Consider the following 16,888-nt stretch of genomic DNA (forward strand, 5'->3'; position numbering starts at 1 on the left):
ACTAGGATTGTCCATCTAAGCAGGCTTTTGGCCAAACTGTCAAGATCATTCACAGTAAGGAGTGGTTTAAGGACTCCCCTCTGCCCCAGCCTCTATAGTCTACAGCTCATTTTTCAAGAGTCATCCAAAATAGGATAGCTTTTATCATGCGCACCTGTTACTCTATATAAGACTAACACTGTGTGTCAAAAATATTTTGTTTTATTCTTTAATTGAAACAGAAGCTGACCAGATTCCACCTCCATGAAAAAAAAAATCACGTTTAAAATTGGTTAGACTAACAGCCTCCAGCAACACTCAAACAGCACACTATCAACAAAACAAACCCCAAGATGTTCCAAAGAAATATCCATGTTGTCCTCAAAATATTTGTTACACAGAATACAATCAAGTTTACTGGTTATGACAATTCATAGAATTTCTGCAATGTTTTCTTGAGATGTATACAGTTCACTGCTGCAGTGCATCACATAGCACAGTGTGGCATGTGCTAGTTCTCCATAAAAAGGCCACTGGAATATCCATCCGATTGTGAACCAGGTTGCAAACTGCTGCACAAGCTTGCCCAAGAAAAGAAGTTTCCTGAAGATCTCACAGCTCATCTTTATCCCAGTCATCCAGATCCACATCACTGAGATCAATATCATCTTCAACTGGAAGCTGTGGAAAAGGGAATGTTTTGAGCATGGGTTTAGAAGCACTTAACACAGGACATCACTGATTCTGAAAGATGCTTACTTCATACTGAGAGTAAAGCTCCCTCCTGTCATCTCTGTCATTCATAAAAGCTCAAAGTGTATGAAGCACAGGACAAGTGATCAGAGTTTAAACTAGGAGGTTGTTTTCTACTAATAAAAATACTCCAGATAAAGACAAATACAGATGTACTAATACTACTGTATTTTGCACTTTAATTCCATCTGAAGTAGATCAAAGAATTGCAGTAACTTAAGTTTTTACAGCAATGTTGAACCTTAAGAAGCTACTTAATCCCTATTCTATTTATTACATGGGCTTTCCCTTACAGTCTGACATTAAGACTGACAATAAGGTCAGCATACTGCAGAATGAAAGGCTCTGAAACACTCATTACTTTGAATGCATACACTACCACCTCCCTTATTCAGCACAAGTAGTAACATGTTTCAGGCTCAAGGGATTCAACTTTCAGACCACATCCCAACAGCCAGGCACCAGTATCTGTCCACAGTGTCAGGCAATGAATGTGGTGTTTGGTCTAGTGGCAGGATTTAGATAATGGGAAACCATCAATACAACTTACCACAATCTTTGAAGAACAATTTTCACATTGCCAGTTCTTAGTTATTTTACCTAATCACTTCTGAGCCTAGCAAATCATTAGCACTTTTAGAAATGAAGCACCCCTTACCTCACCATCTTTGCCATCCCAAGGTTCAACTGAATGAATTTTAGGGAAAGCTCCACCAGCCACTGGTGCTGTGGAGCCACGACCAACAGATAGTTCCCTGAGAAATAAAAAAACCAAAACAAACAAGTTAAAGAAGTTTCTTCAGTTCCATCCACCTGGAACAGTGCCTGCTTCAGATAAAAGGAAATAAACTTCAAGATCTGATCTCTGGAAACAAATCTAAACTGTCTAGAAGCAAAAACTTTTCCATCTTAGAAGCAGAAAATTATAGAGCCTTTAAAGCAGCACTGCAAATTTGCAACTGGATTCAAAGAGACAAACAATATGAATTATATTATTTCAGCAGTTTAACAACCATGGACACACACAGCCCCTTTAACAGTGTGTTGTTTATCACTTAGGGCGACTCCAAGAGCCTTCTAGTGTTGGAAGTCACCTGCAACTGTTACTTGAAATCTTTTATAATCATCTTTTTAGTGATGTTTTTAAGCAGAGACTAAACATCCACAGGTTACAGTGGGGTGGAGGTAACCAGCTTCGAGATACTCCATCTTGCACTTGCTAATTAGGCTTCCTCAAAAAGCCTAAACTTAAAATCCCAAACAGCTAATCCCTTTGCACTCTTTCAGAGGCAAATAAGACTGAACAAGCATTCCTCCCTAGGTGGGACCTACAATTTTTATGCACTTCTTAGTGCTAACTTCTTCAATTTGGTCAACACTGCTGAGAATGCCTATTAGATTACAGAAGCTGCATGCATGAAGCTGAGTTAACAGCCAGCTGCCCCCAATGTGACTGTACTGCTTTCTCTAGGCAGCACAGCTGAGCTGAAGTGTCAAGTGAGAGGTGATTCTAGCAAGAACTGCTCTGCAGTAAGACAATACCAAACCAATTACCTAATGTAATACAAGCTGTTAAGTTGGCTGTTGTGTCCTGATAGCACCATCCACCCTCACCAGGAGAGGCTTCATTAAGATGGATTTTACACACTAAGAGACATTTGCCATGTCTGAGAAAGGCAGATGTTTCTCGCATGCATTAGCACAAAGTGATTGGTATTACTTTCCTTGCACCTGAATCCTAATTTTTACTTGATGTTCCAAGAATGGTCCCTTTTTGGCATTAAGAAGACAGTCTGATCACTTACACAGGTAAGAGAATATAGCAATGTATCTATTAAACCAGCAGGAAAAACGTTCAATTAATGTGCTTCCTATGGCAAGGTGAGGAGAGACTGTTGTATTTGCTTTTGTAATTCTGACTGTCCTCTGCCATTCTCTGAGCAAGGATACTGCTAATGTAAGCTCTCAAAGGCTTACATTATATATGTACATACATAGCTTATGGCAGCTGGTGTTTTACCCAGAAGCAGAATTCCCACTTCACTTTGACCATGCTTAAGTAACAGTTTAAGCTTAGCTGCTCTGTTTAATTGCTGCTGCCACCTTCTGTCATTTCCATTTCCTCTCCCCATTCAGTTCTTTTCAGCACTGGCTCTTGCCCAGCTAGAGGCAGTTTCACTGAATTTGAGCTGACTTTTTGGATGGATTACTTCAGGTCCTTCAATTAGTTTATCACATGCCAGGGGAATGGGGAAGGTGGGAGAGAGAAGACAGGACTAGACCAAACCAGAAAGCTTAACAGCAACATACAGAACCTCAACTGCACCTATTTAGACACCCAAACTTGGAACTTCCCCAATTACTAAATCAGAATCCACCATCTGAATCAGACATTACTAATTATCAATTCCCACCAATGTTTCTGATTACCAGAGAGCCAGAATTTTTCAAGATCAAAGCTCACTTCTTTTTTCAAACTGTTTTCAATATTTGTGCTAAAATATTTAAGTCCAAATGGCCAACTTCTTAATTCTGTCCACCATAAAAACAGTGACTGCTTTATTAGCTGAAATTCCCACTGAAATAACTCCCTGACTCCAGTGAATACGTATTGCCTTAATTCTCTTAACTGTGCAAGTCTCACCTGATCCAGGAGAGCCTGATTTTGTTTTAAAGAATCACAAAAGAGAAAGATTTAAGTCACTTAAGGTGTCATACCTGAGAAACTCATTAATCCCTTGCTCACTGAATGATCCTTTCAGAAGGGCAAATTTCATCTTCCGAGCATTAATAGCTGCCATTGCTGGATACCCAAAGCCTCCAATCCCCAAAGAGCTCTCAAGATCTGACTGAGCACCCGCTTCTGTCCACAGCCACCTTAAGGAAATTATAAAACAGAAAATTAATAATTAGGATGAGCACTACAATCATATAAGTCATACATATCCCACAACCCTGTAGAGTTCAAGCTGGGCTCTGAACTGCCCTTGACAGTGTCAGCTGTTACTGAAGTCAGCAGGATCTCAGTCTTGAACCATGTAACAGAAGAAAGCCCCTCCCTGACAGCACTTCTAGGCCAGCCCCATGTTCACAGCCACTAGAAACTGGACCAGAACAGCAGCAAAACACAGTCCACGGAAAGAACTATGTTACCAATCTGAACAAACTGCTATACTTTGTTATATAATAAGGTTTAAAATGGTTCACAGATCCAAATATGACAAATTCACAGCCCAAATCCCATTGCAGAGGATTTCTTGCCAAGATCTGCAAGACCAGTATTTCACTCAGTATTAGTTCCTTGCTGGTCAGGTTTCAGTTCCTCTAATGCTTAGAGCAAGTCCCCTGAGGAACCTCTGGAATCAACTAGTCTCAGCATTTTCCCCAGGCTTTCAAGCCGTTTTGCCCTCCTTTCACAGCAGTCTGTGTCAGAACTCTCACCTAGAGAAGACCCAGGGATCCTAACCTCTGCTTGAGAGGAGGAGGAGGAGAAAAGGCGAAGCCTGGTGGTCTGCTTCATTGAGAGCATGAAACTTGTTAATAAACTGCAATTTACTTTTATTTTTTGAGGATTCAGTCATACTGGCAGACTCACCCACCAGCGAAAGACTCTAAAAGAAACTGGATAAATGCTGTCCTAAAAATATTGTAGCATTCAGGACAAAAGTAAAAAATTCTTAATCTGAACTCACTATTGCTTAGATCTCATTTGTAGATTTGAGAGGATGAAAAGAAAACCAACAAGGAGTATGAATAAACCAGGAGTTTATTCATCCCCACCCACAGCACAGTTTGTGAGATACCAAGATACACTATCTTGAACAAGGAACAACTCTTATCTGCGGACAGACTGCTATCATACAAATTAGATTCTGTTATGTCTAAAAAATGCTCACATCTTTTCAAAGATAACTTGTCTACAATGAGACTTACCCCCACATTTTCTTTTTGTATTTTTCAGCCATTTTTAACATGACATCCAGGTAAGAATTCCTCCCTGAAGCTCCTGTTAGACAGGATTGAACAAGTTAAACACAACTACATGCTCTAAGTGACAAATTCACACGAAATCTGTTTGCTTGTATGTCTACCTGTGTCAAGAATATGAGGCAAGACAGAAATGATGCAGAGCTGATGAGCATCACAGGTATTCTTCAGAACATCTTCACTGATTATCTAGAAGAAAGCAGCAGAAAGTCAATGAGATTAAGACATGGTTACCCAGCTGTGACTGCACTTCCCTCCAATTGCCTATCAACTCCATACTACAAGGTAATAAGCATTGGAACAACTTGCCAGAAATGCTTACAAGACTCTTCTACTTCACTGGTCCCCCAGTGCAAGACTAATTACAAAAAGTTCACAAAGTCCTCCACCAAGACTTCATAACACAAAAATAAGCAGTACCAAATAAGGCTTAGAGCAAACAGCAAGATCACAGATACTAAAAATCACTGTCCTTGGAACACTGTCCTTGGGAACAGCACGTCCAGACCTACACGTATGCCTGTAGGTTTCATTCATAATACTGCTAGTATAAGGAGAGCCAGCAGAGTGCAGCATCTGCTGAGGATGAGGACATTTAATCAACGTTAACAGCAATTACCAGTTTTGTGTGCCCTACCTTAAAAAGGAATCAACCCATTTATCTACACCTCCAAACTTTGACTGTGCCCCTTTGCCAGTAAAAAAATTTCTAAGCACACAGCCCCAGTACATGTCTATCAATTACATGCAGGTACTATTGTACTAACATTATGTACATTATAAGCCATGCAGAAAATTGACATTTTAAAAGGGTAACAAAAATGAAACAAACATCATTGTTAAAGATATTAATAGTACAAGTCTTTTCTTTTTTCTTCCTGCACCCCAACAGATTGTGTTGGATACACCCCACTTTGGGGACAACTGATCACCATTTCAAATCCACCAACATCAAGCTGAAACTAGTGGAGTGTTTTGGACAACAAGCGAGCTCAGTTCTTATGCATCTCCAAATGGATGGCTTGCCAATGACAAAACCATGCCCTCTTGTTGTAAGATGAAAGATGGGGCACAGAACCCAACCTTTTCACTCATTCCTCAACAGGATTCAGACACCCTGATACCATCCCATTAGTGTCTTCACTGTATCAATTCTGATAATCTTTCAGTTCAGAAATTCAGTGAAAAATAAATAACAGCTGAATGATCACACTTATCATCCTTGACTGTCTGCTGCAAAAGAGTGCACACGCAACACGTTTAGGCTATTTACAGTAACATAGTCCTGTAAAAACTGCAGCAAAGGATATGATGGAAAAGCAATCTGAGAAAATGATGTAGAGGTACCTCCAGGAGCTCAGGTGGTGGTGCATTATCAGAAAACAGATCCAGAGCACGAGAAACGATGTCAGATCTGGTTCTCCCACCATCATAATCAACAGGATCTTCTCCTTTCTGGAAAATTTTAATGGTAGGAAATCCACGAATCTGCAAGAAAAGTTGAAACCATCAGATCACATAAATCTGAAAATTTATGGTGGAAGTTATGTCATACTCCAACACATTTTACATGAAGAAAAAGGGAAGAGATTCAACACCTATGTGAATCAAGTCTCCCAGCCTGTTACAACTGAACTTGAACAATTGTTTCCTACTTGTGCAATAATTAAAAACAAGGTTAACATACACTGATATGCTGTTTCAAGTCTTAGGTTTGATGAATGAGCAATGGTTTCTTCTTAATTCAGATGTACCAAGCACTGCAGGTTTAAGTGCCACGAGGGCTATTTTAACTCTTAATTTTCATTAGACAGTAGTTTCCCCTGTTTTTCTTGGGTAGGAAGGGACAGCACTGTGCCTCTATGGCAACAAGTAGACCTTAAGCTCCCCCTGCTACATTCCCACTAAAATTTGTTCAGTGCTCCCGCTGACTGCCAGTCATGTGCACAGGAAAACTAAGCAGCATACTGTGAACATCCTGTACTGTACTAAAAATTAAAAAGTATCAGTTCCTTTTGGACTCACAGCATAGCTGATGGGGGCAGCTAACATTGTCAGTGATCTCCAATATGTGGCTCCAAGATGTACAGGTAGATGTGCGAGTTCTGGTGATACCCAGCCAGCATATAGTCTGAGAGACCTTTCACTTCAGATGATGAAGCTATACAAGATTTCATGGACATAAAGAGCCATTTTCATCAGCAACATCCAGATTTATTCATTTATCTCATCCTATTCATTTATACTGTTACTGACACTCAGGAAAGAATATTGTGGGAAAATGGTGTGTGACACAACAGTATTTTTAGCACAACCATTTAAATGGTGCCAGATTAAGGAACAGTTCAGTATGCGTTACAGGGAAATCTGACTTACTAGAGATGTAAAAGAAATTGTAACCACTGCAGAGCACACTTACCCCATATCTGCTTGCCAGCATCTGATTAACAGTTGCATCTACTGCAGCCAGCTTTACTTTTCCCTTTGTTTGTTCCTTCACCTCAGTGGCAGCAGCTGCCCATTCTGGCTCCAGGCTGAAAAACGAAGGGTACAAGTTCTCTGAGCTTTAAGAAGGCTAGCAAAAGTATACCACATTTCATGTAGCATACACCACGCAGAAAAAAAATAAAGCCTCTGCAGGCAGTGACAGCTAGGAGGGTTATTCCAAATGAGACTCAAGTCCCACATAACTTCTGGATCTTATTTCCACTGGTAACTGGGCATTTTACTGCTAAGGTGGGTTGCAGCCAGAGCAGCATCAAGGTGCCCTGAGCAGTCAAAGCCCATACATGCTTGGTAAAACGTCTTGCAGAAACCTCCACTTCTGACATACCAGAGATGCAAGTTCTCCTTTAGGGGATTAAGGGTATCACACAAAACAAAGCATTAATGTGAACTCAACTGTTGAAGAAAAAGCTCATTTACTTTTTGCAGTGCCCACACCATGGAGCATAAAACTCCACCATCCACACATCATGACTATTCATGACGTTCTTATCGAAGCTGTCATCAGTCAGCTCAATCACATCCCTCTTATCACCACCTCCGCTCTCTCGGCTCTGTAAGAAATAAACAGACCCTCACATAAGTGCATCATGTCATACCAAATGGTTTTTATTTGAATGAGACACAAAACAGGCAGTATAGGTTACACAACTTCTCCATTTTTAGAACCGACAATACACACAGCCTGCTCCCACAGCACTTTCAAGAAACAGTAAGCGATCCTTCTCTTAAAATCAGGTCAAACTGACTAACAAGAGGAGGGAACACTTTCCTGGTTCTTCATGCTCTGAGCTGCCCAAGAACAAAGTGCTCTCCAAACCCCTCTCCCACCACTGTGTTCTGGTTTCCAGGCAAAACAAACACGTGTAAGAGCAATACACAGTACAGGGCACAGATCACCCAAGTCTTCTGCCTGCCCAGCCTGAGGACACTGGAGTGTATTTGCTCCATGATTTAGAAACAGTAGTAGGAGCCAGAAGCTTTTCAATTTGCCTTCAGGGAGAAATCCAGCAAGCCAACTTCAGAACACAACCAAATTCAGAAAAGCCTCATCCATTCAGCTTAGCCTAGAACTAGGCAAATGATACCTCAACCAGCTGAAGAACCAGGCTAACAGGGACCTCAAAGTTCAAAGGGAGACACACCTGGGGAAGAATCACCTCATATTTGGGTCTGACTAACTGTAAAGTAGCTTTTCACAGGGACCTGGGGGTCTTGGTGGATGAGCTGAATATGAGCCAGCGCTGCAGCCCTGTGGCAAAGGCAGCCAACAGCCCCCCAAGCTACACTTGGGGTTGCCAGCAGAGCTGGGGAGGAGATCTTTTCCTCTGCTCAGCACTGTGTGAGACACGCAATGGTGCTGGGTGTAGTTCTGGGCTCCCCAGCATACCCAGTAGAAGAAGTATACACACACTGGAGCAAGTCCAGCCAGGGGTCAAAGCTGGTTAAGGGCTTTGAGAATCTGACATATGATGAGAAGTTGAGAAAGATGGGATTGCTCAGCTGGAAAGAAAGAAAACTTAACACAGATCCTATCCATGTATATAAATACCTGAGTGAAAGGGAGTAAATAAAAGAAAGGCAGCTTCTTCTCTGCAATACCCAGTTAACAGGACAAAAAGGGCATAAGTTGAAAGACAAGAATCTAGTTTAAATACAGGAGAAAACTTTCCTACTCTGAGTGTGGTCAAACACTGGAACAGGTTGCCCCAAAAGTGCAATCCACGTGGAGTCTCAGTCTTTGGAGATACTAACAACTTAGTGGGACACAGCCCTGAGCAATCTGCTCAAGCTGGCCCTGCACTGGGCAGGAGGGCTGGACTAGAGAGCCTCCAGAGGTTCCTTCCAACTTCAACTATTCTGTGAAATGAGCACAGGCTCTTCTGTCTCCATTCAAACACACACATTCCCTCAAATACCTGTTTCCCAGAACTATATCCTCCGCTTCTGCCACTAAGACGGTCTTTCACCAGGGACCGAAGAGCGCTTAAAGCAGCGTCAACAATAGCATCACTTGTCCTGCCACCTGCAAAGCAGCAAAATGAGCTATTGAAGCATCAAAGGCCAGGTTAAGGTAGGCACAAAAAGCAGGACTGGACTATGAGTGATATGGTACTACTGGTAGAACATCACTGACAAGCACAAACAATATGATTACTTCACTCCAATTTTTAACTGCCACCCTTATCTGATGTGGGGTGACTGTGGCAAGCTCCCAGTAAACAGGAAGAAAGGAATAATTCTTTAGAACTGCTTAGCAATCTCCACCAACTGCAGGTGGGACTGTTAGCCCACACTAGGACATGCACAGTTTGGTCAAGTTAGTTCCACCCAACCATGTACCAGTTGCTACAAACACTAGACAGGAAGGAAACACCACAGAAGACAGCATTGGCAGCCACCATAATTACTATAACCCAGAAAGTTTTCAGGCATGCAACACACAAATAAGCATCACATTTACCCTGATAATCCTCTGCTTTGTTTTTGTTGGCTCCAAATATCTTGATAGTTGGAAACCCTCTGACTCCATACTGTCCACCCAAGGACTGATGTTTGTCTGCATCTACTGCACCTACTTTCACTACACCCTGTGGAAGTAAAAACAAATACTAAGACAAGACCTCTACAATGATTTAACACATTTTATACTCTGTGAATGCTGGGGGGGGGGGGGGGGGGGTGCAGAGTGTGTTATTAGGAGGGTACAAAAACAGTCACCAGAAGAGAGGTGCAATCCCCCCCAGAAGCATTAACCTACAGAATACCATATGTCCATTCTTTCTTCATCCCGACAAACCAGATTTTAAATTGTTTGTAATTTTTTAGCTTGTGATTGAAGAAGGGGAATATATTTAACATAGGCAAGAGTTCAGCAAATCACTACCTGACCAAGTTTTCTGTAATTAAAGAAATATTCATCACCAACAGCTTAGAACACTGTTTTTACATGCTTTTCCTGTACTTTAGAGGCAGGCAACAGAACAGTGAGGAAGAAACGAGGAACATGCTATCTGGGGGGATGACCAGATTCCAATGCCTTCTGGCGCTGTTAAAAGCAGCCCTGGAAAACAGTGAAGGGAATTCACAGGGACAGAATTTACTTGCTTCCTCTATAATTCAATGGCTTCTTTTAAAAAAAGAAAAACACCCACAAAAAATACTGTCTGTTAAGTGCTTCTGACTGGCCACTTTCCTGGCTGGACAAGTGTGACTAAAGTGATACAGTTTTGGGGACCAAGCCCCAAGCCAGATGACCAACAGCCAAACTCTCCTCAATCCACTACCACAAGCACATTTGAAAGGCTAAACAACTTACTTTTAATGCTGTTGCTGCTTTCTTCCACTCCGGGGTTAGTCTTTGACAGTGACCACACCTTTTAGGAAACAAAACACAGTAACTGTCATTCAGACCTGATAATTATTTCACAAAATACAGAATGGTCTTGTTAGGTTTGCAATTACCAAACAATCACTCACAGCAAACTTAGGAGAGTTAAGATCTTCTCACGAAGAGGGGAAAAGGCTATGCCGCAACATCACATCATCAGACTTCTGACGAAAACACATGTACTCCATATGTATTATACAAGTGCATGCAAACACACATATGCGCACACATCTAGCACAGAGGCAAACATGAGCAGCAAAATCCAGATTGGCACACTAGTGTGCTTGTTGCAAACTAAAACGGATGTGATGGGACCTGAAAAAAAATATTCTAGAGGTAACTTCTTCACCAGCAAGAATTTGTGGCACATTTCCTGGAGGTGTCTGGCAGACAAGAGCAACAGCTGACTGGCAACTAGAGTACAGTCACAGTATCACAAGTCTGTAGGGAAAGAGGAGCTACCATTTTACTTATACCTGTTCCACACTTGATTGCTATTGTTCAATAAAGCTTTCTTTTGCCTGTAAAGCTGCAACAACACTAGAGGTGTCACAACAAGCTTTCCCCAGGCCTCTCAGACCAGATTCAATCAGGCTGTGCAATGAAAGGCCCCTTTCTCCAGAATGTGGAGTTTTGGATGGCAATAGCACAGAGGACTTGTGCACAGGTGGACTACACATCATCAGAATTTACATGGAAGAGACTCCATGCTTTGGACATGAGCAGGACAGGAGATAGAAGTGCTAAATTCAGATGCATAAATCCAGTATTTTTCAAAGGAAATTGGAAATTTTAAGTGTGAATTCAAGCTCTGTGCTTCTACATCAGCATGAATGAGACAGAAGTGAGGGGCCTTCTCACCTACTGCACTTTGATTAGTCGTTTTTAACACTGACCAGTAAAAAATGAAGTAGCAAAATGGCATATAAGATTTTGTTACTAGACCCTATTTACCAACTTGAAACCAATTCCTGCCTTTTTTCCTCATGAGGAACTGCTCATAACTGGAGTTATTTTGCTAGGCATGAGGCCATCGAACTGATAACTGTACTGCCAACAACTGACTGAAACCCTGCGCTGATCAGCAGCAGATTCCTATGCTGCTCCTCCATGATAAGAACAGGCAAGTATGCAGCTGTAATTCTTACCATGGGGCATAGAACTCCACGAGCCACAGGTTCTCACTCTGAATGACCTCCTTGTTGAAGTTAGTTGGTGTCAGCTCTATCACATCATCACTGGCCGAGTATAAACTGTTAACCACAAGGAATAACGTGCAGCTCACTGTGCCTAGAACAAAAAGCAAAGAAATCAGCATTCCTGCAGAACATTTATGATTTTCCTGTTGCCACAGTTAAATCATCTCCCCACTCCCTGCAAATCAGCAGGGAAGGGGAAAAAAAAAAAAGATGAGGGGACACAACAGACTCAATGGATTCAAAGACCAGGAAAAAAAAAAAAAAAAGGAATTTAAGGCAAGATATATGCCTCTCCTCCTCACTTAAATCAGGATTCCACAGGATCATGCAATATATTCACTGCGCCTAAAGCTAGCTAGGGTTATGTCACTCCCACTATAACTCTCCAAAGAACAGTTTGTCAAAGCTGCTACTCTAACCCTACCAGACCAGCAGAACTTCCACAGGGATCCCCACAATTAGCTTCAATTTCTTTCAGTTCTTTCTCATAGAACCTCTTAAGCCCACACCTCTTGCACAGCAGGCAAACACATCTTTCATAGGACCATATAACTCAGGACTGTCCCAACTAGTTTTAGTATAGTCACACTGATTTGAAGACTGACTTGATGCTAGTGTAAGGAGATCCTTCATTCTTGCTCATCAGGATCTTAGTCTACCACTGAGTTATCTCTCTAGCAACAGACTGGAGAACAGCTAAATCTCTGGTTAACAACTCAAGCACTCTTAGAATCCTAAAAAATTGAAATGTACAAGGAAATTGCTTTCTCTGAAGAAAGACTTCATACTTCTGGATCTTACCTCTTCAGACTTGGCATATAAAACCTCATAATCCTTCCTTCTACCAAGTCAGAGAGATTGAAATATGACAACCATCTCTGTAACAAAATCCACACAGAAGACTTTCCTTAACCCACCAAAGACTGGTGGGAGTAAGAGTTCAGACATCTAAATTAGATCTACATAATAAAGTAGTTAGCTTTGCTGTGAGTGGTTAGTAAATTGTATAGGAAGCTGCATATTCTCTCTCAAGACTGAATGTGGGAGGAAGATGCAATTCAATGATGCAGAAACTTCAGAGCACATGGTACACAGACTGCATAGTACCACCTATGCTTTATTAGTCCTGCTCACAAAAAGCCAGTTTCTATCCTGCAGATGAGAGAAGCTGACATCTTCCAGGTTACTCAACCACAGATCTGGACTGAACTGACGTGCTGCAGCCCACCACCCTATCCATTGCATACTCCCTCTTCTAAATGCTTCTTTTAGCCCTAGGACCCAACCTTTTTCTTCTGGTGCGATCCTAGTCGGTTTACATTACCAGATTTATACACTAGATTGGCTGTCTTCATTCAGCATGCCTATGTACAAAGAGCACTTCATCAGAACTGATTAACTGACTTCCAATGCAATCTGTGGCTGTCACAGCATGTTACGGTGACCTACAGTAGCAGCTGCCACTGGGGTAGAGTAAGAAGGGTGGAAAAAGCTACTTGAATGTTACAGTTACTCTCAAGCAAGAAACCCTTCTTTAGGTGGAATGAGACCATTATATTTAAATCAGCATATTTTAGCATCACCTAAGGAAACCTCTAGCAAAATCCATTCAGAAGCTGAACAGACTTCCCTCAGCCATTTCTGCCACTTCAAGTAGAGAAGTCCTAGTTTACCTAAAAATACCTGCTGAAGAGAACTCACAAAAGAAAGCACACAGTGAAATTCACCAAGTCATATATCACTGCTCTTTGTTTTGCCATTCATGAACTGGTGGCATAATCTTCCTTTCTACAGTGCAACATTCAAGGTTTAATTAATCTTTAGGAAATAAAAGGATAATTTTCCTACAAGCATCTAAGCTAGGAAAATGCAGATGGGGGAGGGGAGAGAGAAAAAACCTTTCGCTATGGGACGTGGATGATGATTCTGTGAGCTTCCTCCTTAAAATATCCACTCCTTCCTCAGCAGAGGAGCCCGAGTGGGACTGCTTCACAGGTTTACCGATTTATTTGGCACAGAAGACCCAGCAGCAGGGGAAGAAGCAGCACAATTCCCTACGGGCTCCTCCTTTTGTCTTCACTCATTGCTTTCTTGCTGCTCTTACAGCACTAGCTCCCGCGTCAGGACAGCCAGGCAAGTAAACATCACCGCTCAATGGAAACTAAAGCTTGCCTGGTCCTATTAGGGCTAGAGACAAGCACCGTTTGTTTGGTTTTGCTGCCGAGACCTTTAAATCATCTCCCTAAGCTTCAGCAGCCCACCGAGGCACTGATAACCCCGAGGGCGCAGCGGCCGGAACCGGCAGGGGCCCTCACCCGCCCCGCTGCCTGCCACCGCGAGGACCGCCTCGCACGGCTCAAAGGCCCCGCTCCTCCACGACCGGGACTCACGGCGGTTCCGCATCCGTGCCCAATGGCCGCCCAGCCTCCTCCGGCCGCGACAGGCCCGCACCCCCGCCGGGCCCAGAGCAGCCGGACAGGGAAGCCGCGACCCACCGCCCCTCCGCCCGCCCCGTCCCGTCCCCTCAGCGGCCCCGCCGCGCGCGGATCCTACCCCACCACAGGCAGCCCGCTGCACGCGCCCCCATGGCTGCCTCTCGCTCCTTAGGCCACCGCCACCAGAACCTGCCCGCCCCGTCCCACCGCCCACGCGCCGCGCGTCTTCCCGCCGTGGCTGCCGCCCATTGGCGGCCCCGACGCTCACTCACTGAGATAGCCAATGAGAGGGGTCCGCGTTAGCCGGTGCGGGGAGCGGGTGGTCGAAGCAACCCCGGAGGGACGGAGATGGGTAGCAGGGCTGGGCCGGGCCTGGGGTGCGGGAATGGCCGGAAGGTGCCATGGGCAGGAGGGAGGCGGAGGTGTGCATGGTGGGAGCAGCCCCGGGAAGAGCGCGGTCAGCTTCCTTCTAGCAGCTTCCCAGGGTCCTGAGGCACTGCCTGTCTCCCGGTGCTGGGGGTGCCGGCTGGAGCCCACGCAGGTCTTCGGGGAGAAGGTCCTGTTTGGTGCCCGAGCTTCTTCTCTGCTGCCTCTAAGTGCAGACATCAGCCTCCAGGACTTGACAGCCTAAACAGTACTGCTGTGAAAACCAAGGCAGGCATCGAGATTTGAAAAATAAACTGTTTGCAAGTCACAAGCGTGCATGTGAAAGCGGGTATCAGCCTGGTTGCATCTGCTGTAGGCCAAGGAAATAATTATAGGGGGAGGGGAGTGCTAGTGAACGCTGATACAAGCGGTGTTAAAGCCTGGATAACCTGCTTGCACTCGACAGAGACTTGGGAAGCTTGGGTTCAGCAGCACAATATATGTATGGCTATTTAGTATGAAAAATCAGCAACCTAGTTAAAAAGCTTTAGAAACAGCTGGTCAAAAAGCTGGTTATTTCCATCCTTTTCAGTGATGGCACATTGCAGGAGGGTACTAGAGCTTGGGCTGTGTTGTTGGTGGGCATAGATCTGTCCAAAAGCTTTGAAGAGCTAGGATTCAATGGTTAAGTGAGCTGTGAATTTTTTTAGTGTAGGTAGTAGCTGAGCTTAATGTACCACTGAAATAGTTTTCCAGCAGTTGGATCCACACCCATTGCTTCAGAAGTAGCACTTTTCAGTACGATTAAGTCCTGCTTTTTAAGAGTATGAAATTGCTAGCACTGTAGTGAGGACAGGCAGCCATTTTCACTCTCAAGTTGTTTCAGAAGTGGAGGAACAGGGACACATGAATACAAGTTTTAATCAGAATAGCTACAAAGTAACCAACATCTTCTCATTTCCATCTATAAAAGGCAGACTGCTGAGCAAGCAGGTTCAAGTCTGTTCCTAGATACTCCTAAAGCAAAGGGGAGCTGCTTTGCTGATCAGCCTTCCCACGGGAATAAGTATTTTTCTTAAATTGCTCTTAAGTTCCACCAATATGATGAAAAAAGCAAACATGACACCTTGGGACACTGTTGAGTCGTTATCATGACATTAACTCCAGGTAAAATCCTCAACACCAGAAATAATAGAATGATAGTTTTATGACATGTAAGTTGGAAGAGAAAATTAATAAGTGGGGATGTGTGGCTAATAGAAGGAACAGCATAGAGGTAGTGTGTTTTATTTTTCGTCAGTGTCATGCAACAGTAAGTTGAATGGCTGTGCTTAATACTTCTATAGCACCAAGAAGGATGTATTAAAGTATGTATTGCCAAGTAAGAAGCTTTTAATGCAGATCTTTACTGACTCAGTAAATTCCTAGTGAGTTTCTACAGGAAATGATTGTACACCAGAAGCAATTCTACATTTTTATGTGTGTTCTGGAAAAACACGTAAGATTGTGCTGATAAAACCTGCACCAAGATAAATATTAGTAGAGTGATGAATAATGATGAAAACAGAACAATACAGGGTATTTGATAAATGCCTTCAGACAAAATGTATTAAAAGTTTTAATAAGTTCACATAGGGCTTTACTATCTCAGTGAAGACAGTACTTGAATGGAGTCTCTGAAAGAAGATTTAGGTGCTATTTCGCCATTGCAGCATGAACTTCTGTGGTGTTACTGGTAAAAAAACCCTCTCGTGACTCATGGCTACGTAAAAAGGGGAATAATGGGAAGATACTTTATCTGGAGAGGTTAATGACACAAGTTATTGAGTCTATATTTAAAAACGTACAGGTAATTGCAGGGACAGGATTAGAAGGGACTTTCAGATTTCCAAGGTCAGCACACTGGTACAGCAGGGGTCGTTCCGTACATGAGTCCATGAGACCTCATGGGTGCCTGCAGGGAAGCTGGCTGATACAAAACCCACGAATATTTACCAGAGAAAGGTAATACAGTATTTGAAGAACACTTGTACAGAACAGACTGCGAGAAGATTAATGTTATAAATGTAAATGTGAGGAATAATCTTGTATTCCACATTCCAGGGATCTTGCCTGGTTCCTGCCCTGTCAGATGAGTAGGAGGTGCATAACACACATAGATTCTGGCTTTACAAGTACTTTCTGACTCCAAAACTCAGAAATGGTTGAGTGTTCTTGGAATGCAGTTTACAGTAAAGCAAGCTTCGCCTGAAGTAGCATTTTTCATTTATGTT

The 16,888-nt window shown here is 43.0% G+C and overlaps 1 protein-coding gene across 1 annotated transcript; it reads right to left on the reverse strand.

Annotated features, from left to right (window-relative positions):
* Positions 1 to 185: 185 nt before the first annotated feature.
* On the reverse strand, positions 186 to 14,517 carry PDIA6 (protein disulfide isomerase family A member 6). Its single transcript, XM_061460804.1, has 13 exons — positions 14,368 to 14,517; positions 11,764 to 11,905; positions 10,544 to 10,601; positions 9,689 to 9,815; positions 9,144 to 9,250; positions 7,645 to 7,778; positions 7,139 to 7,253; positions 6,067 to 6,207; positions 4,824 to 4,908; positions 4,666 to 4,738; positions 3,451 to 3,609; positions 1,391 to 1,487; positions 186 to 660 (listed from the first exon to the last, which is right to left on the reverse strand). The coding sequence occupies exons 1-13, from the start codon at positions 14,399 to 14,401 to the stop codon at positions 592 to 594; spliced, it is 1,341 nt and encodes a 446-aa protein (XP_061316788.1). The 5' UTR covers positions 14,402 to 14,517; the 3' UTR covers positions 186 to 591.
* Positions 14,518 to 16,888: the final 2,371 nt, after the last annotated feature.

The sequence above is a fragment of the Pezoporus flaviventris genome, unplaced genomic scaffold, assembly GCF_033815535.1.
Source record: "Pezoporus flaviventris isolate CSIRO_AGI_PZ_B2104156 unplaced genomic scaffold, CSIRO_AGI_Pfla_v1 ptg000031l, whole genome shotgun sequence".
Lineage (NCBI taxonomy): Eukaryota > Metazoa > Chordata > Aves > Psittaciformes > Psittacidae > Pezoporus > Pezoporus flaviventris.

What these genes read in the sequence shown, in the direction of transcription:
- PDIA6 (XM_061460804.1), bottom strand. Translation starts at nt 14,401, where the DNA reads ATGGGGGCGCGTGCAGCGGGCTGCCTGTGGTGGG. An exon ending in TGCTGGCAAGCAGATATGGG is followed by an intron (nt 6,208 to 7,138) that starts GTAAGTGTGCTC and finishes CTTTTCTTGCAG; the next exon opens with ATTCGTGGATTTCCTACCAT. An exon ending in TACAAAAAGAAAATGTGGGG is followed by an intron (nt 3,610 to 4,665) that starts GTAAGTCTCATT and finishes AATTTCCTTAAG; the next exon opens with GTGGCTGTGGACAGAAGCGG.